Source organism: Ptychodera flava, chromosome 12 (genome assembly GCF_041260155.1).
Source record: "Ptychodera flava strain L36383 chromosome 12, AS_Pfla_20210202, whole genome shotgun sequence".
NCBI classification, from domain to species: domain Eukaryota; kingdom Metazoa; phylum Hemichordata; class Enteropneusta; family Ptychoderidae; genus Ptychodera; species Ptychodera flava.
This window is the reverse complement of record NC_091939.1, coordinates 32,724,122-32,750,272: the sequence shown is the minus strand read 5'-3', so window position 1 is coordinate 32,750,272 and position 26,151 is coordinate 32,724,122. Positions and strand designations below refer to the sequence as shown.

The 26,151-nt window shown below is 36.8% G+C and overlaps 1 protein-coding gene across 3 annotated transcripts; it reads left to right on the top strand.

Moving 5' to 3' along the window:
• The first annotated feature begins 519 nt into the window (after positions 1-519).
• LOC139145658 (kelch-like protein 3) lies at positions 520-16,969 on the top strand. 3 transcript variants are annotated; one of them, XM_070716943.1, is made up of 5 exons: positions 520-692; positions 2,300-2,403; positions 3,978-4,097; positions 6,531-6,688; positions 12,607-16,969. In XM_070716943.1, exons 1-5 carry the CDS (start codon positions 557-559, stop codon positions 12,827-12,829), a joined length of 741 nt encoding a protein of 246 aa, XP_070573044.1. In that variant the 5' UTR covers positions 520-556; the 3' UTR covers positions 12,830-16,969. The 3 variants fall into 3 exon arrangements, with proteins under 3 accessions (XP_070573044.1, XP_070573043.1, XP_070573042.1); XM_070716942.1 differs by having other exon boundaries at positions 547-692; positions 3,978-4,125; positions 6,538-6,688; XM_070716941.1 differs by lacking the exons at positions 520-692; positions 2,300-2,403; positions 3,978-4,097 and having other exon boundaries at positions 6,540-6,688.
• Positions 16,970-26,151: the final 9,182 nt, after the last annotated feature.

Sequence of the window (26,151 nt, the reverse complement as noted above, 5' to 3'; positions counted from 1 at the left end):
CACGTGTGTGAACACGTGAAGTAATGAAGAGCATCGAATGATTTAAATGAAGGCCTCGACCTCCAGTATGATAATACGACTGTCTGGTTTACCTGGAAATCAAAACGAAAGTTGGGACGTAAGTGGAATTGAGGGAGTTCTCTGGAAAGCAAAGTGAAAGAAGAGGTTTTTAATTGTGTAACGTTCAAAAAAGAACCAAAATGTTCGTTGAATGCACTGAATTTGTTACTGCTTAGGGCTGTTCACCCGTCAAGCGAAGATTCATAGTCCATGATGTAATTTTGTACGTATGTGTTCTATGTCTCGTACGCGTCGGCTTCAGCAAATGCAACCAATGCATCAACATGTTGAATTTAACACAACAGTAGGTATGTCATACTCGGAAAAACGCAATTCTCAGAAAGTGGCTGTTGTTTTAGGGATAGCACCCCATTGTATAGAACACAAGAACCAATCACTGGCGAACTCAAGTGCATACCCGGAAGTAGTTACGAACTCTTTGTCAGGCGTCATTGTGATAAGGTAACAATACTAACATACGTTGGAACACGGCAATATGGCTGCACAAGTTGTCGGGAACCTGTACGGGAAAAATGAAGTTAAAATTCGAGATCTTATCAAAGAAAAGGACAAAATAGTCGAAATGGGCCTTGACACGACCTTCGTCAACTCCATAAGACTGCTCGATGCGGGTAAGTATATATAAGAGGAGTCGCATTACGTGTCTCGACAAACTGAAAGCTAGCAGAAGTCAGAATTTGTTCGCTCTGTACGTCGATGACTCCTGTTTGTCCTATGTATAAGCATAGTATAAGCGCACGTAGAGTGCTCGGTGCGAAATCGAAAGAGCAGAGCAATATAGACATTAATCTCATTCAAGTACAAGTAATATATATATATATATATATATATACATATATATACATATATATATATATATATATATATATATATATATTATATATATATATATGGTATATATATGCCTATATATATATATATATATATATATTATATATATATATATATATATGTATGTATGTATGTATGTATGTATGTATGTATGTATGTATGTATGTATGTATGTATGTATGTATGTGTTTCTTTCGTTTTCTTATTTCTGCATATGATGACGCATAAATGCCATATATAAAAAAACTATATATGATTCATTTTTAAATGCATCAGTGGAATTTTTGGATTTATCTGCACGTGCAAGGCCGACTCCAGTTAATCCAAACCTGATCTAGTCAAGAAAACCCACTGAAAAGCACCCAAAATGACGATCATGATAGAGTATACAAATTGTGAATTCCTGGCTACACTTTGCCAATTAGTGAAAAACTGACCTACCGAAGAAAAACTTTTCTAAATAGTACGAAACATGGATGTTACTTATTAAAGTTTTACAAAATTGACGATACCGGAAGGTTGAAATATTCTATCAAATAAAACTCTGAAATTTTGGGTGTAAAAATGGCAAATTTGGTAAAAAATAAAACATCCATTAAGGCCTTTTCACACATTGTTTCATTTTAATTAGAATCTACTGTTCATAATTTTACTTTTGTGTTAATGTAGTATTATAATGTGAACATTTCATTCACTGCATTATCTTTAAAGGAATGAATTATATATTGAATTTTGGTTGATTTTCATGAAAAACAGTAAAATTTAATTTTCATTGTATGTTTGTAGATAAACTAGCATGGTGACTCCATCTTTTTTCTGAAGGAAAACATTTGACAATTCTAGTAACCAGAATTCGAAAATCCCTTATACAAAAGCAGTAGAAAAAGCTACAATTTTTCCGGTCATACACCCTTGACAATATTACAAACGTATAGTTTGATACTTTTCAGTATTTTTACTTTTTGTATTAACTCCAATCTCTTGTTTTGCATCTTATTATGTTGAAATACTCAGTATTCAGCCACGTGATAGAGGGACCGTGATTCAACCTATCAACACAATCTATGTATGCGTTTAGTACACTTACATTGTAAGTGTAAGTGTAACGTATACTCACTTTAGTCAGCGGCCAATGTACACGTATAGCATAATGTTTTTCCGCAAATTAATCAATGTCTGACTGTGATGAATCAGCCAGAAGTAAATGGGCGAAACCAAAAGTACGTGAGCCGATGGTCATATAAATTGTGATGATCGTCTATCACTGTCAGTAATACAAGTTGTGGCGGTAATTCTTTTAACTGATATAGTTGTGCAACCTGCTCTTGAATAGAAATCCTGAAACTAACTATAAATTTCGGGGATCATATGTATTATTTTTCTGCAGAAATATCTCGATTGAAAGAACCAGAATGTCAAGTTATTGGTGCTCAGTACAATCCTGATAGAACGATGGTGAAAATTTATGTTCCCGTCGACGATTACCCACATGTAAGTCAAGCCAGTGTTGTTTCGACATGACATGACACGACATAACATTTATTTAGATAATACAAGTCACAAGCCTTTCGTTACACTCACAAAACAAAAGACCAAGATGTATTCATGGATTTGCTCGTTCTTCTCAGCACAGTAACAAGTCTAACAGTCTCGGTCGCTTCGCTCTTGCATAGTTATCACAGAGAAGTGCACCGCAAGCGTTGGGCAGTGTGACTCAGCATCGAGTCGCTAAGCGACGAGTCGTTCCACGACATGTCTGTCCCTGCCGCCAGCGGCTCACTTTACTTGCATCAGCGAATCGAACGAGGTCGGGACTACAAGTCTAATGAGGTAAAGTTTAACACTTTCCAAGTATACCAAGCCCTTGAATCTGATTATGCTGATCATACTTGTACTAAGTATTGAACTGCAAATGCTGCATTGCCCAGGTAACTCAGTACTTTGAAACCGAAAAACGTTATCAAATGCACAAACCAAGTTTTTATCCATAGTTACGCACAGCCTGGTGAGAACCGAGATTAAGATCCTGTCTGTAACGACAACGCCGCTCGTGTTGTTCATGTCTTCCCTTTGATGACAAATTCACTCGTTCAACATGCAACACCGACATGACAAAGTCCAAATACATAAATTTTGACAGTGGGCCGAATATAATATAATATTGTTTCCCTTTTGCTTTCGGTAAATTTTGTTGTAATGCAAAACTCTCATGCGTTTGTTGGATCGCCTAACTCAAATTCATCAATTTTTTATTTTTTCCATCGGGAAATGTGTTTACAGTGACAGTGACTATAGTACCGATGTTTTTTGTTTGCAAGGGCAGTACTTTGTCCTTTTTAATATTTTTTCGAGAGAAGAAAACGAACAACCTATTTTTACAATGCAAATGGTGATCATTAATTTGAGACCGATATTCAGTGTCACAGTAAAATTGGACAGTAAAGAATTATAAAGGTTACATAGATAAGTCGAATACTGGAGAATTCAGCATAATTTTAAGAGCGGGACAAGAAATCATAGTTTTCAAATGGAAAATATTGATTCAAAATTCAGAAATACAGTAAAAATACAGCTAATTACCTTTAAGCAGAATAACGAGCTATACTTAAATTTGACTAAAATTTAGACTAAAATTTGCACGGTCATGTTCATATTATTAAAAGAAATATTGAATATGCATATTTTACTTGTTTGACAGGCTTATGTCTGGCATGATAGCTCTTCAACGTCGTGTAGAATTCCATAAGAGGTCAAAACTTTTGTGTATGAGACAGTTTCGAATTTCTTATTTTAAACAGTCCTTTGCAGAGTGAAATTGTAGGTTTTATTATATGTATCTTTGAGTTTGATTTTTGTGATTCATTCTTCAATATTGAGAGAGAGAGAGAGAGAGAGAGAGAGAGAGAGAGAGAGAGAGAGAGAGAGAGAGAGAGAGAGAGAGACAGAGAGACAGAGAGACAGAGATAGAAAGAAACAGACAAACAGACAATGAGAAAGAAAGAGAGAGAGATGACAATTTTCTTGTAGACAAAAACCAAAGTACTAATCTAATCTTCATTTCTCAGGATAATCTCATAGGTCGTCTGATCGGGAAGAAAGGATGCACCATACAAGAGATTCAAAATGACACTTACACTCGTATTACCATCATTGAGCGGGGACGAGAATGCGTTCGTCGACGAGCAGTGAGTGTTGCAACATTGTCAAATGGGAGTATTGTACTTCAGGGGGAGTCTTCTTCTTTTCTTCAAATTTCGCCAGGTTTAGAGATGATCGTTGTTTAATGTTTGAAAATGTTTGCAAGGCATCTTGAAGCCAACAATTCCAATTCAGCTGTACGATGTGTTTCACTCTATGACACTTATAAGCGGTAGTCCTATGAGACGACTATTTCCAGAAATAAGTAGTCCCGCGGTCAGGTTCGGTTGTCATTTGACATGGACTACTGTTAATTTGAAGCCCTGAGAATTTATTAAATGATTTTTATTTGCGCAAACAACATGCTATCATGAGGAATGGGACTGTTTGATCAAATATTTCCTGGATTCAATATTTGTCTGGGTTCTGTACACACAGACTAAAAGATCCCAATGCCCACTAATAAGTTCCCCTTGCACTCATTGTAAAGCCACAAGTGCAAGCTGGTTCCAAATTAAGACATCGAATTTCTTTGAATAGTTGATGATTCAACACTTGTTTGAATTCAGCTAATCGCCAACTTCTTCGCTGGATTAGTAGGTACGGCAGGTCTTGACTTTGATTCAACGAAGAATGCTGTTATTTTAGCAAATTCACACACTATGATTTTGCCGATAACCTCACAGATTATAGCATTTAGTATGCCCGTGGATTAAGTGTTATCGATGCTTATACGTTAATATACTATGTCCATGCTTAATTGTCACACTCCTTTTGATACTCTTATCATTCTGTTTTTGAATTTCTCACAAAGAAACTCAATAATAGGGATTGAGCACGCCCTTTGACATGCTTGAAATCCATTTTCTCACATTCCTGGCCGCTGGGAGTGTGGGATCGACAGTTTGGGAAAAATCGATCCCACACTCTCAGAAACCGTCCACACTCTGCAGTATATATTACACCAGCTCTGATTGGATGATAAACAACCTTTCGTTCAACGCGCAAGAGTACGGGGGCAGACGACAGCGTTGTCAAGATTTTAGTTCATGTTATACGTCATTGACAGACTCACAGAAAAGGCCGAATTTTCCAAATAACTTGTGAACATAGGCCACTTGGAACATACAGCATTTTTTGTTGGACATCTCGTCTGTAGCAGAAGTTCAAGTATCGGCAGTGGAACTCGCCACGGAGTTTGCGTTAGTGACACGGAATACTATAGATGGTCATAAGGTAGGATAGTCGCCGATACAGTTAAACATTCAATGTTTCCTGTGTCAATTTAACGCATTTTGTGGTCATGTGAGAAAAAGAATCTCACACACCAAGGACCTGGGATCAGATTTCTCACACTCGTTGGGGATATTTTGTCTCACACGCGCCGCAGGCGAGTGTGAGACAAAGTATCCCCGACTCGTGTGATAAATCTGATCCCAAGTCCTTGGGAGTGTGAGATTCTATTAATCTTACACTGGCTAGGCCTAGTCAAAACACTCCTTTATTTTTTCGTTTGCACACTGATTTGCAACTTTTTCCCATCGCAAAATTTAGCAATTCATTCTAAGGATGCTTATGATACGAGTTATGCTAACTATGCATTATTATAAAACATAAAAAAATGAAGATTTACAAAACATCATGCAAGAAGTGCGCCTTCTTTCTCAATTTGCTTAAAAATTGATGAGGCAAAACGTCTTCTTTTGTATCTGTATAGTCGCTTTAAAGGCGGAGCCTCCCTTTAAAAGGACGCGAAGCTATGGCGGCGTTCATTCTGTAACTTGACACCAAACAGGCAACACGCGGGCACACGCTCCAGAAAATGCCAGAATGCCAAGTGGTTAGCGCGAAGCTGCTGCCGATCGAACTCTGTGGTTATATTCAAATTCTAACGCGACTGGAAGACAATTTTTTCAGAAAATGCTGACGTTGGTTGTTGGGAAAAGTTGACGATTTGAACCGACAGTCAATCAAATGCTTGTATAAACTCTGTTTGCAGGATAGCAAGGTGAAAAAAGGTTGAGATCAGTTTGTGTGATTAATGTTATAGAAATCAAACATCGTACTGGTCAAGTGTTTGAATGGGAAGAGAACTCCACTAATGCGAGAACCTGTGATTGAAAATTGCGGCTTTACATTTTTATCCCCCTCATATCCTTGGTGAAGCTATATGAAAAAAATGGATAGATAAAATTGCAGCTCATCATGCAACACGATTGGAACTAATTTGGGATAATTGGATTTTGATATTTTGCAAATTTCTCAAAATCATCAGGTGCCATATAGCTGAATGTTGCAATATCGACATTACTTCACCATCCAATTATCCCAAATTAGTGTTATGTCAATAATGTATACTTAGGGTAAATTTTGAAAGTTTAATTAACCTTGACAAAAGCCCCTTTTTCAGTTTCTCTTGGAAAGAATAAGCCAAACATCCCCCTATTTCAGACATTCATGGTATGTTATTTATGTTCCAGATGCCAGCGAGTTACCAAGTCTCACATGACATCAGCTATGAAGACAGAAATGCATCGTATGTTACCATTGAGCCAGCTTTCATATCAAAAAACAATAAAGACATTCAGCGGTGTCTTATAAAGGCTACCGAAAGGGTGAAGAGAGCATATTACCTGCGGTAGGTATTTTATACATTGTGGTGCAAGGAAGCATTAGTTTCTGTATATTTGGGCCTGTCTTACAAGTGAAATCCAATCCATTAAGTACGATTTGTGTAAGGTTATTTACAATTCATTGCACTTGTGGCCACCAATTTTCTAAAAGATTTGACAAAACATAAGGCTTTGTATGCCCTTCGTGAATATGTTGAATGTTTATTGTCTTTGATAATTGATTTTGTCACATTTTGAAGTTGACGAACTCCCATTTTTGACTAACTCCCAGTTTTGACTCGCAGTCGCATTTTCAACTTTACAAACCCCCCTTTTTTGACTCGAACTTGCATGTTTAACTTTACGAACTCCCATTTTTACCAACTGTCATTTTTTAATTCCGACCGCATTTTCAACTTTACGAACTTCCATTTTTGACTAGCTCTCACTTTTGACTCGAAATCGCGCACCACCGACGTTTTGCTTAGGGACTTCAATATTTTTGTAGGCATCTCTAAGTTGCTTCACTGTAGCCAGCTATCCACGTGTTTCCTTCCGGGCCATCTATGTCAGAACGCGTCATAGATACGTCACATGACGTCATCGGATTTCTCTGGTTATTCCAGTGTGATGTTCTAGAGGGTCAACGGAAATGTGAACCGGTGCACTCCTGTTTTTATCCCCTGCCTATCTTATCCCTGTACATGCTTCGCCGGGATCTGATCTGATCGTCACAAAAACGATTATTACTAATGTAGTTGCAGTGATATATAATGTTGTATTTCTACATTGTAATAAGATAATGTTATACTTTTAAGAAGTGATAAGAAGATTACAACGGATGACAATCTGCCCATTTATGGGGCCATGAGCATCGATTATTTCATGATTGATTCATTTTCAGATTTAACGTACTTGTGTAGGGCATTTGTTGACAATTTGACTGGACGTAGGTATTAACAGAAATGTCAGCATTTCGCAAAGTCGCACACTTTGATAACTTTGCCAAAACTATGACATTTTTACATCAAATATGAAAGACTTAGATATATACAGCATAGAGGACACCCAAACCATGATGAGACGCGAATTATAAACTACACAAGACCAGATATGAACTGAAAATGCTCACATGTTTCAGTACATATTGCAGTTGTGTGTTAATTTTAACTTTTGGCACATGTTTTGCAACTTCATTGAAAGTATTATGATCAACATCATAAACAATATTCACCGCAGACTACCGTAACTCAAAGGTCATTAAGTATATAAAATATGTAATCAGCTCAAACAAAAATACTAAATTCTTTGACAGCTGTCATTGTATCACCACTTAATATAGCAAGTGTAATTGCCAGTGGTCAAGTTCTTCAAGCTATATGCCAAACTGTGAAAGGTCATTAGATATACGAATTATGCATTAGTTGACGTGTAAATGCAAAATATACATTGTCTCATCAATTTACATAGCAAGTTTCATCAACTGATTTTAGAGTCCTTCCTGTCTCATATCCCTTATTGGGAAAATTAGTTAAATATGGAAATAAGTAGCTTTTTAATGTAAAAATGCTAGACAACTGTTATTAATATTTTATAATAAATTCTTCAATGTGCATAGCAGATTTCATCGACTTTGATGAAGTCAATCAAGATATATCCCTAATTAGAAAAGTTCGTTAAATATGCAAATTAGTAATAAGATGTTTTACAAAATCAAAAATGACTTTTGGTAATATTACATCATCGTAACTACAATATACATAGCAAGTTTCGTCAACTTTGGTCAAGTCAATCCAGATATACTAATTAGGAAAGTTCGTTAAATACGCAAATTAGTGATTAGCTAAAATAAAAATACTAAATGACTTCAATATTGTTATATCGTAGTATCTTCTATGTACATAACACATTTTGTTAACTTTGATTCCAGATTTATATCTCTTACTAGGAAAGTTAGTTGGATATGGAAATTAGAAATTAGATGTTAAAAGAATCTAAACCGACTTTTGGTCATTATAGTTTCTTCAAAACACAGAGCAAGTTTCACCAATTTTGATCATGCCAATCAAGATATATATTCCTAATGAAGCAAATTAGTAATTTGCTATAGTAAAATGTTAAATGACATCTAATAAGCGTCTACCTTAGTACCTTTAATGTTCATTGCAAGTTTTGGCAACTTTGGTCATGTCGGTCCAGATTTATATCGCTGATAAGGGAAGTTCGATAATATACAAATTAGTAAAGTTTATCCAAAACTGCTAAAACAACTTTCAAGATTGTGTATCTCAAATATATATATATATATATATATATATATATATATATATATATATATATATATATATATATATATATATATATATATACATATATATCAAGTTTCGTCATCTTTCATCATGCCAATCAAGATATATATCCCTAATTGGGAAAGTTTGTTCAAAGTTTGTTATGCAAATTAGTGATTCGTTGAAGTGAAAATACTAAATGACTTTCAATATTGTTTTAACCTATCATCAATGTGCATAGCATGTTTCACCAGCTTTGATCAAGTTAAATCCAGGTGTATATCCCTAATTAGGAAAGTTCATTGAATATGGAAATTGCTTTAGTAAAAAATACTTAATGACTATCAATATTGTTGTATCATAGTATATTGCATGTACATAGCAAATTTCGTCAATTTTGGTCAAGTCAATCAAGATATATGACCCCCATAAGGGAAGTTCATTTAATACGCAAATTAGGAATCGGCTTACTTAAAAATGCTTAATGACTTTCAGATAAATCCTTGTGTGATCACATTTGTAGAAAATGTCATCAAATTCTGTGCAGCCGTTCTCTCTGTATGTCTGTTTTTTCTAAAATCATTAATTATGCAAATGAGCATGAAATATGCAAGCCATACCCACCAAAAACTAATCAGTTCTTGTCATTCTCGAACAGAATCTGCGTATTAGATTTGATTCTCATCTAATGAGCCGTTTTTGAGATATCGAGCCCAGAGACAGACAGACAGACAGACAGACAGACATTGCTGCAACATAAGCTCACATGTGTGAACACGTGTCCTAAAATGAAAAGCAGCTGCCAGACAGAAATTGGGTCACATCAAATTGCAATGCAATATATCTGAGGAAATAATGTTTACTGACTAGAAGAAAGCTAAAATTATTCCTGTTTTTAAAAACGGAAAAAGATAAGCAAGATATTACAAATTACCGTCCAATTTCACTACTCCCTACCCCGTGTAAAGTTCTTGAACATTTAGTCTATAACCAGCTAAGTTTATTTTTAGAATCAAACAACATTTCTTCCAACTTATTCTTGTTTTCGTACAAATCACTCTACAGCTACTTTACTACAGTGTTAAACCAATGACATCCTTGATAATCTGTACAATAAGAAAATTTCCTCTCTTCTTATGTTGGACCTCTCCAAAGCTTTTTGATTCAGTTAAACCATTCTTCTTAGTAAATTGCAACTCTACAATTTTCACCCAACTAGAATCCAATTGTTTAGTTGCTACCTTACAGGCCGTACTCAGTGTGTAAAAATTGGCAACATTTCACCCAAATTTATTTAGGTCAGTGGACCAATATTATTCTCACTGATTTTACATCTCCCCACATGGCTTCAAGTCAAAAATCAAAAATCAACTCGGCCACAAGGCGGCTCGGTCTGTACCTATTTTTTCAACTTGGTCAGAAACAATCTCACACTAGCTGTACTGACACTTGGCAAATAGTTTTTATGCGTTACCTGATGTCGTCCACTTTTTAGATCAATGCGGACGTATTTGGTCTACAATGTGTTGGGTTCTGGAACCTGTAAAAAGGCTGACAAAAGACTGATTTTCTTTCAAGGAATGGTTGGATACCCTCTCAAACTTGAAAAGTATAATGTTATTAAAACAGCCTTTGTATGCATGGTACATATAGCACTCCTGCAGTTGCATGAAACAACTGTAAGGCGTACCAAACATGCCAACTATCGCAAATCATCAATGCACAATGCATTATGTGATAATGGCACAAGTTTCACTTATTGCGACTCGCCCAATACACAAAAATTGCTAAAAATGAATATTGTTAGAAAACTATTTAGTAACGAAACCCGATAGTCAAATCTATTTAAACAGAAACACAACAGAACAACACAAACCTAACAGTGATAAATTGATAAAGAAATGAGGTTTACGTTAAACAAGTTCCGACAAAAACTGGCAAATATTTGACAAGTTTTTCCAATTACTGATAACTTACCTCCAACAAAATCCAATCCACAGGCATTGACGAACTCTCTCCCTGTCTGTACTTGAATAACTCGAATACTTTCGTTAGCGTCTCTTATACGTTTAATTTCGGTTTGTTTTCTACCTAAATGAAAGAATTAGTGGCTTATGACAGTGCGATAATGCCTTGGCTCGTCTTTTGTCCAGTCTTATGTCGTATGTGAAGCAGACCTCTTCTGGTTTCGTTTGGCAAAAACCAAGCACTATTGTTCTGCCAATGAAAAAAGCAAAGGGATTCACGAATAATGCGAAAACGAGGATAAATATCGATGAAAAAAGATGATCAATTTTAATCCTTTATCCCCTTCTTTTTCTGCCTTTTTTGTTTGTCTCTTTAGCTTGAAAATCTGAAGTTTGTTGTTGAAGAATTACAAATCCTTCTATAATTATTGAAAATCGCAAGTAGGTCGAAAAGACAATAGTTATAAAAGATTGCTAACCCTTAGGTTCCTTCATCACGTGATGGAGGGACTTTGGCTCATACTAGGACATAAAGACAAAAAAATGTTACTTAACTAAATGCTCTGCGTAAGGCTAAAATACAGGATCAGGTTACTGTGACCAACTCTTTTTGGGTTGGAAGCGGTGGCCGGCTGGTTTTGTGTGAGGCATAGCAGCTAGGCGATGTTGCCGTGAGTGTGTGGGGTTCGAATCCCGTTTTGGTTATAGTAAAAATTTATATTTAAATAAGTGCTTTGGTTTCTGTCGAGTTGTGATGTCAGGCGGAAATTTTTATTGCCCTTGTTGATTACGAATACTAAGGCCGCGTTACATTCGGATACGTTTATTCAAAGCCCAGAACCGTGACTCACGCTTAGTCTTGTGAGTAGGTTTCTGCGAAGTTTTGGGAGGGATTGGGCGCTTTTGCTAGCGCTAGTTTCGACCGAGTTAGTTGTAGACCGAGTCGACCCATTTCCAATGAGGTACGTGTCTATTATAGGGTGAACAACGCGCTCTTTGATATACACCAATAATATTAGGGGGCTCACTTATTGTGAACGCTAGCTTTGCGAACTTTTTTCTAGCACTTGTATAATCCCCCTCAAATACGGGTCATTAGCAACATGTAAACTGCCAACTTATGAGCATCAATATCCGTCTTCATTCTTATACACTTGAAGTTTCCTACATACGCTTTCCTTCTGTCGAACAGCAATTTTCAGTTTGTATGTTAGAAGGCCTCAGGACCATCTCTTCCACCTCTCATAGAATCTAGTCATCCACATTTCTCATGACAGACAGACAGACAGGCAGACACAGAGAGAGATAGACAAAGGAAGAGAGACAGACAGATAGACAGATATAGACAAAGGCAAAAAAACACGACAGACAGACAAACAGATACAGACAGACGGACAGAGACATACAGACAAATCCTAATTACAGTAGACGTATGTACGTACGTAAATATGTACCTTGCAATCTCGGTGAAATTTGTAACAATAAACCTGTTGCTAGGTAGACTGTATTGTTGTTGATAATACTAAGGACATTTTGTATTGTTAAAAGTTCATTGAGTGAATAACAGAAAGTTGAATAACAGAAAGTAACTCCGGCGCACAAATAATAATAGTCATAACAACCATTTCAAGGAAATTTGAGACAGAATTTGAAATTGAAAACGTATGTACTTCCTATTGTAACCTACAGGTTCCACCAGATGCACCATGTTGGACCAAAAATAATGAACATGTTACGGGCGCCTCAAGTTCATCGGCAAAGCAAGACAGGACACGTACGCCATCGTCACGACACAGAAGGCACAACAACTCGGGGACAAGGTTACATTATGAACAGGACGATAAGATCTTGCTTCATAGATTGCATAAAATGTGGAAAAACAGTGAAATGTGTGACGTTGTCCTTGATATAGGAACAGAGCAAATACCTGCTCATCGGGTAGTGCTAGCGTCGCTTAGCCCATTCTTCCAAACTCTTTTCTCGACATCAGTAGGTGTCTCTTCTAAGCGCAGACAGAAAACAATCAAATTACAAGAGTGTGAACCTCTTGCAGCAAAGGTGTTAGTTGAGTTTGCTTACACTAGGAAGTTACAGGTCGATTCCTGTAACGTCCAAGGACTTCTGTCCGCAGCAAGCTTCCTTCAGCTACATAAAGTGAAGGAGGCATGTGCTGCGCATCTTGCCAATGAATTATGTCCCTACAATTGTATTGGGATATCAGTGTTTGCCGATTTTCATGATTTAGGCAATCTAAAGCGAACGGCCGACAAGATGGCGATCAGACATTTTCCACATGTTGTGGAAGGTGGAGAACTTATGGATGCACCATTTCATTCTCATCTGCTGCCATTACTCCGACGAAAGTCTGTTACAAATGCCTTTCCTGTCCAATTATTTGAGGCTGTTCTGTCTTGGCTCGAGCGAGATATGATAAGTAGAGAAAAACACTTGCGGGAAATCCTAAAATATCTCCCTATAGCAAGAATACCACCAAACTACATGAAGGAAGTACTACTACCAAACCACAGAGATGTTATACAGAGGCGAATCGTTCAAAATAAGATTGCAAAAGCTAAACAGACTACAAACAGTCCTGACGAAGTTGGTGATAACAAACCAAGTACCTCAAAGGACTTTGTACAGAAGACACGTACTGAAAACGATGGAGACTTAGAAATTTGTAAAGCTTTGGACAGAGTGTCTGATAAAGATCCCTGTGACAGTAAACGTTCAAAGCTGAGCTCTGAAGAAGATTCTGACTTCCAAAAGGTTGTATCATCGCCCTTTGGATTAATCATTCCACTGGTTGATGGATTTGATAGCTCTTCATCCACATCTGTTTGCTCCTTTCAGTTTACAGAATGTGGAAAAATGTACAAACGAGGAACACGTTCCCTAGACCATAAGCTGTTCTTGAATTCTATAGTTCAGACAGCAAACTCGTTGCTTTCTGTTGGGGGCATAGAACAGGAACGTTATTCCTTTGCCACTTACAAAGCAGAGAAATGTGTCAGCAAAGAATACTGTTTCTTAGTAGGCCCAACATGTCGCGATCAAGGGAAACGTTTTGTTGCTATTGATATATACAGTGGAAAAGAAGACGATCTTCCACGACTGAAGTTTGCTCGTTTGGATCTTGGTTCTGCTTTGTATAATGGTCGCATTTATGCGGTCGGTGGAGGCATGATTCATCCAGATAATTCAGCGGAGAGTGGATCAGCTACCGACGTTGATCCTAGTAGTGTTGAATGCTTTGATTTAGAAGGCGGTGCGTCTACATGGAATATTGTGCATTCAATGGCCCATCCACGTGACTCCACTAGGGCGGCGGTCATTGCAAATCGATTGTTTGCTGTTGGTGGAGGCATTAGTGTGGTCAATAAGTGCACTACCCCTGAGCAGTCTAAATCAGAAACGGAGTCAGATATTTGCTTTAGCTTTCCATCTCTAAAGAAATTTAAACGTGAAACAGAATCATACAACGTCTCCTACACGTCTTTGAATGTTGTAGAGGCTTATGATCATAGAACAGGGCAGTGGACAGAAATGGCTCCTCTGCAGACTGCTCGTCGTGGTCACGGTCTGGTCGCCTATGATGAACGGCTTTACTGTGCTGGGGGGTACGATGGCAATAAATGCCTAGATAGTGTAGAATGCTACGAGCCGAGAATGAATCGTTGGTATTCTGTGGCATCTCTCCAAACGCCCAGACATGGCGTTGCTCTTGGTGTAGTGAACGGTACCTTGTATGCAGTTGGCGGTAATAGTGACTATGACAAACTGATTTCAGGTGACGTTGATCTCACCACATGTCCATTATTTGAGATGTACGACCCATGGCTTGACAGCTGGAAAACTGTCGAGCGATTTTCGGACACTTCATACGCAAGCATCTTTCGTGAGCAGAGTTGTTATTGTACTTCCGCTACGTCATCATTTTGTAATTTAAGGAAAAAAGTCACCAAAACTACTTCTATTGGCTCCCGTAGCGTGATTGTTCCTAGATATTCTCCAAGATCATGGTCGAGTTTCCGATCAGTGATAAATCCACGGAAAGAAATTGATTTCTGAACCGAGAAAAATTACGTTTATCACAAATATTCATTTGCTGAAATCGATTGTACTTTGAGAAAGTGATACAGAGATTAGCAAATTATTAAAAGTGAAATCTGATAGCTATTAGAATCCGAATGTATATATTCTGGCGTCATTTACTTCTATTTGTTTCCGAGCCTTGTATTCAGTTGGCAACCGTGCTGTCGTTTATCTGAGATAATCTCTTTTGTTGTCTTGGTAATATTATACGATATAAGAGGGGGAATTCCCATTTTTGACTACAATCTATGTAAATTTGAGCATTTTTTTTATGAGAAATGCGTTTTAGTAGAAATTGTTTGAGAAAGATGTCGGACTTTCCTTTGTGATGAACATGAATCTTTACACGAATTTTGGACAATTTACACAACGGAATTATTGTATAATTTAAGGTCTACTGTTGTTCAGTATTTATGTAATTGATTTAGCCTGTGTTTGTTTACATTCTTAATGTCTCTTGTATGCTTACGATGCCAAAATCTATTTCAGATTGTGTAAGATTTCAAGAAGATATGAATAGAGTCGCCTTTTAGTGCCAATCATAAAAACTTTATTTTAATGTCAAAAATGTTTTGTGATTTCCTTTACCAACAAGAGGATTTTACTTGGTTTTGACTGTTGTATTTGAGAAACCATTCTTATCAGACTGCAAAACTTGACAGATTTAGGAGTTCTTTTCATTTAAAATCTAAGGAATCATATCACATTTCTTTTACCGTAAATAAATCATTCAGAATGTTGGGTTTAGTGGAACGAAAGTCTCAGAATTTTTCTCAAGTTCAAACTTTTAAATATCTTTATATTTCCCTTGTGAGGGGCCGCCTCGAGTGTGGTTCTGCTGTCTGGAACCCTTGGCAAAATCAGATATGGAAATATTGGAAATTATTCAACGTCAATTCATAAAATATATGTTTCAAAAATCATATTTCATATCATGCTGACCATTATGAAGCCCTATATACTATATTTCAATCACCAACCTTGGAGCAACGTTGGTCTCATCTGGACATAATGTCTTTACTCACAAGTGTGCAACTGGGTTTTTTGGACTTACCAGATGTTTTATCGAAACTTTGTCCTAATGCGCTTGGCAAAGCTTTGCGGCGTAGCCGTTTCAATATTTTAAAATTTTCTCCAATTAACAGATGTATGAACAATTTATTGAATGGTTTGTAACAATCATGATATTGATATTGTTTGTGATTCGTTTGAGAATGACGTTAGATATGTTATTTTTTGAATGCCATTCTTGTTATTTTGTTTGCTTTTTATTTTCTGTGCATTGTACACTCGATTTTAGTTTTGTAAATACCTTTTTCGTTTTATCTTTTTGTTTGGAGTCAACATTACTAATTACAAAAATTTATGACATACGCAAATGAGATATTTCTTAATGTAATACAGCTCAATGTTTCGCGGTACAATCCGACATCTACCAGATGAATATCTGTAGCAACTTTCATAACATTTGTTTGTAATTTTGTAGGTAATATTGGTATATTACTGTTATAATATAGGGAAAGGAACCATGAATTATTCTGACACAGCTAAATGCTTCGCAGTACAGTAAATATCTATTGCAGGTTTCGTCAAATTTGGTGCTGTAATTTCGGAGGTGAATGTTTCATTAGAAAGTTTATAATATGTGCAAAGAGCATTAATGAATTCGACACTGCTAATTGCTCCATAGACCAATCAAATACCAATCAGATCAACATCTGTAGCAGGTTTCGTCAACTTTCCCACTGTACTTTCGGAGTTAAACCACCAAGTACAAAACTTCATTTTATATGCAAATAAGCTGTTTATTTACTTGACACTGCTGAATGCTTCATGGGACAATTAGATATCTATCAGATCGATCAACATCAGTAGCAGGTTTCATCAAATCTGATGCTGTAATTTCGGAATTATATCACTAATTACAGAGTCATTAAATATGCAAATGAACCCTTTATTGACTTGACACTGTTCAGTGCTTCACGCGACAATTAGATATTTATCAGATCAATATCTGTAGCAGGTTTCACCAAATTGATGCCATAATTTTAGAGTTATATCACTAATAAAACCTTCATTAAATATGCAAATGAACCTTTCGCAACATAGTAAGATACCTATCTGCAGCAGCTTCCATTTAGTTTGATGCTGTTATTTCGGAGTTATAACCGCTAAGTACAAACTTCACTAAATATGCAAATTAGCTGTTTATTAACGTGACACTGCTCAATGCTTCTTAGTACAATTAGATATCTATCAGACCAATATTTGTGGCAGGTTTTACCGAATTTGGTGCAGGAATTTCGGAGTTATATCACTAATTACAAAAAATTGTTAAATATGCAAATGAGCAAATAATAGACATGACACTCACAGTATCATCAAAATGTTCTGAGATTGTCTTTACTGAAAAGATTTATAAAATTTTGTGCAGTATTTCTTGATATACAGATATATGTCGACACTGTCATTACTGTCTCCAAAGGGAACCCCGAGGAAACCATGTTAGGGACTGGTCAGTTTCTTCGGCCTGGGGGGGGGCGGTGGATTATTTTTTGCCGACGTCAAAAAGTGGCTGACCCCCCTATTCCAAATTTTGAAAACAGGGTGACCCCCCTATTCCAAATTTTGAAAACAGGATGACCCCCCCCGCACGCGACAACTGTAATATGTAATAATATAATACTGTAATATATATATATATATATATATATATATATATATGTTATATTTTACATACATTTATATTTTAAGTCATTCTGTGTTTTAATGAAATTGTTGGCATGTCAGTTGTAAGATAGGAATTTCAAAGTGTCAATCTTAAAGTTTGAATACAATACATTTTGAATGAGCTGTGAATGTATTTCACACTTTCTATGCTTAACCAGATGTCCTGAACTGTTGTACAGAAATGGATGTCAATCATTAATATCAAACAGGAAAAAGCAGTAAATCAAAAACTTTGATAGGTGTTAAGACTTGCCAGCCATCCAATTAAATCTCCTGAGGAACAATAGAGAGGCATTTTAGCCTAATCTGATGTGTGCAGAGTCTGAGATGTACTTTACTTGTAACATTGATATTTGTGCATGTTGCTTTCTCATACTGAATTCTTATAGAGAGAACAGAAAAGTATCAGGAATTTGTCATGCTTTTCATATGAAATGCAGATTTCATAATAGTACATTTTCACTTCCCAAACATCAAGATATCTCTGGCATATATCTCTGATTTATTACAGTATGGCGCCCGAAGGGCGCGGAGAAAAATATGAAACATCCTGATATCTCTGATATATATGTCTTGTATATTAAAGTAATGCACAGGAAGGGTGTGCTGAAAAATGTCTGATATATTAAAGTAATGCGCTTGAAGAGCACGCTGAAAAATATTGAACATACATATATCTCTGATATATGTATGCCTGATATGTTAAAGTTGGGCGTGCTGAAAAATATGTCTGATTATTAAAGTTACGCGCCCGAAGGGCGCGCCGAAAAATGCAACTAGATGAAATTTGTGGCTGACACGATTCATTTTAGGCAATGATGAGCCTGTGTCGAAATTCAAAAACACACTGACCCCCCCCCCCCTATTGGGCATTTCAAAAACATGGTGACCCCCCCTATCACCAAAGTCAAAAACAGGGTGACCCCCCCCCATGAATCCACCGGCCCCCCCAGGCCGAAGAAACTGACCAGTCCCTTATGAAACAAATTATATTTCATAACTTTATTAATATGCAAGCCACATTAACCAAAGTCTGATCAATTTTTGCTATTAGCATATTGTACCTGTCTACCAAATCTGACTTGAATCCGTTCCAACGTTTTTGAGTTATCGTGTGAACAGAAAGTCAGACAGACACACTCACACACACATACTCTCACACATGCGCGCGTACACAGACAGACAGACAGACAGACATCGGTAAAACATTAGCTCACATGAATGAAGACGTGAGTTAATAATGAATAAGAGCGTTGATGTTCATATCTTATATTAACACTCTGTGGTACACCTTTTCAGTCGACATATTTGCATTACAATATATTTTAGGTGAAAGTAAAGGTCACATAGATTACAGGGACCTATGGTATTTTGGTATTTTCATGTTCTGTCCTTTAAAACAGAAATAAATCTAGCGCTATGAAAGACAGCATTTCTGTGGCAGAAGATTGGCCATAGGTTATGATATATATAATCAAACAAAATGTATAGAAAATGAGGAAAATATGGGTTTAACAAATTCCTCTCTAACCCCGTGAACCTTCATAGTGTATCTATACAGTGCCGAATTTCGTGTTTACAGTGGGCTAACCCGCAGAAATGTCACGTATATCACCTTACATCGGAACATGTCAGTACTTTGAAGTTGTGTTTTATTACAAAATGGTAGGAGCAGATATGGAACGCCGTAGCTATCATAAATGCATTTTAAACATATTCTCTTTCCCATTTTCAGAACTTGTTTCGCATTTTTAGAACATGTTAGGCATTACTCTCACGTCACTCTGCATTGAAATTATCATTTTAGGCATTTGCAATAACATTACTGACATTCAACTGATCGTGTAAGGCATTTCAAACAATGTTATAGGCATTGAAATTATCATTTTAGGCATTCGCAATAACATTACTGACATTCAACTAATCGTGTAAGGCATTTCAAACAATGTTATAGGCATTGAAATTATCATTTTAGGCATTTGCAATAACATTACTGACATTCAACTGATCGTGTAAGGCATTTCAAACAATGTTATAGGCATTGAAATTATCATTTTAGGCATTCGCAATAACATTACTGACATTCAACTGATCGTGTAAGGCATTTCAAACAATGTTATAGGCATTGAAATTATCATTTTAGGCATTTGCAATAACATTACTGACATTCAACTGATCGTGTAAGGCATTTCAAACAATGTTATAGGCATTGAAATTATCATTTTAGGCATTTGCAATAACATTACTGACATTCAACTGATCGTGTAAGGCATTTCAAACAATGTTATAGGCATTGAAATTATCATTTTAGGCATTCGCAATAACATTACTGACATTTAAACGATCGTGTTAGGCATTTCAAACAATGTTATAGACAATTAAGGTGATTGTTGAAGGCACTCGATTGTTCACTTTCGGCATTTGCAATACTGTTATAGTACTGTGCGGGCGCTGTTCTGTTATTTTAGATTGACCAACTCATTACCATGTCGATAGTAGGCTTGCACAATACAGTCAAAGTCATTCAGCTCATCGTCTTAGGCATTTTCATCATTGTAGAGCCCATTTGTGAGGGCGCTGTTCTCAACTCCGAGTCTGCGCAATAGGTCCGAATCAACAGAGCACTCCCGCGAATTCCGCGCACTTTTAACCCACTTTTACTGCTATCGTCTCCAACGGGCATTCGCATGATATTGTACGCATTGAGCTCAAACTTTTCGCCATGGCCATGAAACGAATCCTCGAACAAATGTCTCTCAGTACTTTGGCTTCGAATTTTGAAGCTGAGCGAATCGATCCAACGCTTGTTCCATCTATGAGTGAGGGCCAACTCATGCGACTGGGAGTTGGCACAATGGGTCTCCAGCTATGCCAGGCGCATATTCAAGCAGAAACACAGGAAAGTGAAGGTGACGCCGCCGTGTAATAAAGGGAAAGTGGCTTCACACATCAGCCATCTCGTCTTGTATGTGCTTTGGTGTGTTTAGTGTCTGAGTTGTGTTTTGGCTGTTAGTGTGGAAATTACTAGTAACAAACGAGTCGTTAATTTTAAAATAAGCCATGGCGAGACGTGGGCGCAGTCAGATGTGTCCTTAATTGACAGCGGTGACTCTTTTTTTATCCCCACGTTTCGAAACCAGAGCCGTCTCTTCCTCAGTCGCCTAAGATATGTGCATATCTTTTTTGTTTTATGTCATGTCGATATTGTTGATCTCCTGTGCTTCTTGCAGTGAAGCCAGAATGCTTATGTTTGGATCGTAATGTGTTCGTTCGTTCATTGACTTGTTTCTAATGCAATGGTTTTTACCTTAATCAGTGTGTCGCTTATGTTCGTATTTCTTTGTAAGCGATGATCGTTGTTTAGGAAATAAATTCCTTAATGTTTCGTCCTTTTCTATGTGATCCCAGTTTTCACACAGAGCTAGTTTGATAGCTTGTGTCTTTATGTATGGGCTATGTCTTGTTGTGAACACAAGTGTGTTTTTCGTTCTGTTTTTTGTTCGCTGGTGTTGTAATTGCGTAATTCTGGTGGCGAACTTTGTTTGTGATGTAAATTCTAGAGATTTCATCCTGTTTGTAGCCACGTTCAACTAATCTTGCATTGAATGAATTGACTTTAGCACTAAAGTCATTCTCATTGTTGCAAGTTCTGATGTACCTTAGTGTTTCGCCTTTGATCAGGCCTTTAAAGGTAGATTTTGGATGGCATGATGTTCTATGTAGGAATTGAAACGTATCTGTGGTTTTCGTGTGTGTTCTTATGTCAGGTATTTTCTCACTGTTATGTCGTTGACCTTTGTATACCACAAGATCGAGATCGAGATACCACAAGATGTCCCTCAAAAGTATCAATTACGTCCCCAAGGTTATGAGAGGCAAGAATCTCCGCCATCGTCTTCATTTTGAATAGATATTAGTATCAGTTCAGTTCTAGGTCAGTACAGTGAGCTTACACTTGCTGTGAAAGCAATGCATTGTTGGAAAATCATTTATATTCTTTTCATGTGACTTACATGTGGTGATTCCTGTCACAAAATAAAGTGTCAACCATGTGAAAGCCTAAAAGAAGATATTTCATACGTTTTTGTTAGTTGATCTGATCATTTTTCGCGAATGACTAATTTGGGTTCAGAGGTCACTCGGAAAATAGAATCATTTGAGGTTAGAGGTCATGCCTCCTTGAAAAAAGATACTTCAACGGAATGTTTAAAATACCAACCATGATGTCATACTTGTATGCAAAGCTATTGCCAAGGCCTGTATTGCTAATGCCTAAGATAGATGGCGAAGTGTCTGTAGTAACTTTTACATTATTACAAATACCTGTCATAATAGATGAAACGCCTTAAAAATCTCGCTGATTCTTAAAATCATTACTTACACGACTCCAACGTTTGTAAAGTGGTAAAATAATTAATTAAAAGCCTATCAAATTGTTAAATGTTCGTAAAATGACCAAATAAATGCCTCAAAAATCAGTCACAAGGATATAACAGTAATAAAAATGCTTACAATGTTTAAAAAATGGTTATATCAGTGTTTGAAATGCCTGAAATAACAAACTGAATGCATTTAACAGTAAACTAAATTTTCTGTAACATTTATGAAAATGCCAATATAAATAATTGAATGCCTACAAAGCTATTGTGAATGCCTATCATGATTAATTAAATGCAAATGATGTTGCTTAAAATGCCAAACATAATCAACTAAATGCGAATGACGTTTTTGCAAATGCTTAACATGATTAACTGAATGCGAATAATGTCATTGCAAATGCCTTACATGACCATCTCAATGCTTAATGCCGTAAGAGTAATGCCTAGCATGATTAACTGGATGCGTACAAACGTATTGCAAATGCCTAACATGATTTATTGAATGCCAATAACGTTATTGGAAATGTCAAAATGTTCATCTCAATGCGTAGTGACGTGGGAGTAATGCCTAGCATATTATGAAAATGCGAATCATGTTCTGAAATTGGAAAAGATAATATGCTTAAAATGCATTTATGACAGCTACGGCGTTCCATAATGGTAGGAGCAGAGAGCAGCAGTAGCCACTGTACATTTGAATTTAATGTGTTCAGACCCCACGTGAAGTTGAAAAGAGGTTCTATGCTACCGAACTTGTATCGTAACTGTATGGAAGGCGTGAGCTCTCACTGCAACATTGTACAAGTGGTATTCCAAGAAGCGATGGCGTCAAATTCGTTTGTGCACGTATTGAAATGAAGTTAAAGCTTACGTTCTGAAAGGGTCGATAAATTATTTAGGAGTAAGATCGAGGAATATATAAGGGCTTGGATACTATAGGAGGAAGAGATTGCGAAGATGGGATCCAATTTTCATGTATTTCATTTTCATCAAAACACTAGCCAAGTCTTCAGCTATCCTTATACCACGGTCCCTCCACAGCTATCCTTATACCCATGTGAGTATAGGAACATTTGAATCATACGGGGAGAGAAAGAGGAATTTATTAATTATACTATGTTTTTCTAACTAATAACCAATAACCTTACCGGAGCTCGAACCCAGAACCTTTAGCATATGGAGAACTATAAGCTGTACTCAACGAGAACAAATTGAAAGAACGGAGTGTAATATTTCACACAATATACTGTGTTTTCAATCGAGTTCGAACTCAAAACATACGGCATTCAGTCACCTGGCGGAGATATCTCCACTCTCAAAAAAGAGTGGTTCAATAACCGGGCTAAGTTGTTACATTTCCCGTCTGCGACGCCTCCGTACGTTGTAGAGCTCAGAGGCACTCACGCTTGTACACTTACTATAACACATCGCGCAAAATCTTTATCGGAGCAATGGATACATCGCGTAAACTTGGTGAAAGACAGGCCAGTTGAAAATGCTTTTCAGGTACTGGTTAATTTATAAACTCTTCATTTGTAGATGGGAACAAAATGTTTTGGACAATTTTTCCATGACCTTGAATAGTCTTTGTCCTACTTCTATGTATCTTGGCTTCCACTCGAACACCGTCGCTCCAAATGACTTGCAATTTGGCATATGGGTAATCCTCAAAGACGATATTCGTTCATATGGTTACCAGGCCAGCTGGTCATACGGCCAGGTGGCCCTCTCAGATTTAGACATTCAAATCTAACTCATTTGAATAAAGCATCACCGATTAAAATTCTAGCTTTAATGGGGTCACATCTATATGTCATTGAATATAGAGCTAGAGTACGAGAGCAAATTTCTTTGCCAATATATCACGCGACTAATATATATGACCTTTGACAATGATTTGTAATGATTCAGTGCTGCACCGTTCAAACTTGGTGGGATATAGTACATTATGATCCCACATTTTGTAATACTTAATAATGCGCATATCTAATTCTGGGCTAGCCAACAGAGCTAGAGGTGTCATTTTTGGTGGACTGGGAGAAGAATGGGAGCACGGCGTTTGCCAAAATGTCACGTTACCAGGATGACCTATAACGAATTTGCCAATGCCCGTTTGGGCTCTGACAACGCTGCTTGCAGCTTTAATTGCTTCTTTTCGTATTCTATTTTCGTTCTTCATCTCTTTCATCGTCATCTTTGTTGTGCAGGTTTATTATCGGTGTAATATTCTTTCATATATTTGTTGCATTCGAACAGAGCAGCGCACATCGACCGACCGGAACAGAGCAACCAAAATGAATGAGCTTTCTAAACTTAGGAATTTAAAAAATGATGCCGGGTGCATCCTAAAAGTATTCGGCATTATGCTGTCTGGATATAGTTCTGAATGATGAAAGTTGTCGACAGAGGTACCTGTCACCTTAAACTCTCTCCTCTGCATAATGTGGGTAGGGCGTATTTCTTCAGGAGCATTCGAAAAATTTTAAAATGGCGCAATGAGAAGAGCAGTCAAGATACTGGTATTTGTTGTCATTGGCATTGTGAACAGATACGCAAATGTTCGATAACTTATAGAGCGTTTAAATATATTGCAGTTGACTTACTTGTCAGGCATTTAATCTGTTGTCGTGGAGACCCTTTTGTCTTGTGTGAAAACATTGAACGATAATGACATTAATATTTACCCGTGCGGAAAATAACTTATTATTGATGAGCAATTTCTTTACAGCGTTGGGTAGATGATTAATTAATACTTTCACTTGTCACGAAAACGATATTTCAATAGATAGATAGACTTTCAGTCATGGACCAGTGCTTTCGTCTGTCGTTCGGCTTATCCTGTGACGTTTATGATAAGAATGAATGCGACGAGGCTCGATCCTTATGAAACTACAAAGATTACATCAACATAAAAAAGCTCAGTTTGCAATTCGTATGGGTGTTTAATACCGTACCGTTGCATGTAATCTGTAACGTTTATTGTTTAAAAAAGACGTGTGTACAAAATATTTAGACTAAACACCCTTATTATCGACGAGTACATCTTTAGTAGACCCCTAGATGATGGTCAATAAGTCATCACACATAACATCAAAAATTCAATAAACACAACAAAGCTAATAAAGACACAGAAACAAAAGTAATATGACCAAAATAACAAAATGCCACATTACTCACAAGCTAAAATTTAGCTATGTTGCAAACGATGGCAGATTCATTAAAACCTTGACAAGCAAACCAACAAACATTGAAAACTACATGCTTAACAGAGGGTTAAAATTAATTCAAAAAACCTAATCGTCCAAACAGAATCAAACTGTTACATAATGCAAACAAGTACATCAGGTAAAATGACATATTCTAGCTTGATTTACCGATTGAGTACAGACTTGCAGTGACTGCAATAATTATGTTAGCGTTCTATGGCGATGTTTGCGTGGGTTGTGGATAAGGAGCGGTCACAATACATGTACTATGAACACGATTGGAACTAATTTGGGATAATTGGATCTGTATGTTTTTTGAATTTTTCAAAAGTGTTAGATGTCCTATAGCTGAATGTTGCAATATTACAAATAACTCATAAAAACAAGTGTATATCTTAAAAAGAAAAGTAGATGAGATTACATTTGCAGATTAAACTGACATTAATTCAGCATCCAATTACCCCAAATTAGTTCCAATCGTGTTTATGATGGACTTGCTTACTTTACATCGCCGTCTTATTATTGTAAATGTTTCAGTAAATTCTTTGTCGCTAACTACCGGCGGGTAGTTTTTACTGATACATATTTGAAGCTAAGGTTAATGTTCACGAGCGTGCAAAATTAACCCATAATTTGGGAAACAAATCTGGTGAACTAATCGTTTGTAGTGAAGGCCACTCCAGTCGTTGTCTTTTTAATACTCAAAGTGTGTAGCGCATAGCATAGTGTACTGAGGACGTTATCAATCGATTCTTGTACCTTGAATACTTCAGCAAACATTACAGGTGTGAAGTAATAGACAATTAATTAAAAAGCAATAGTAC

Bases quoted from the DNA above. Each gene is read 5' to 3' on its own strand.
- LOC139145658 (XM_070716941.1), top strand. From the start codon at position 12,787: ATGTGGAAAAACAGTGAAATGTGTGACGTTGTCCTTGATATAGGAACA.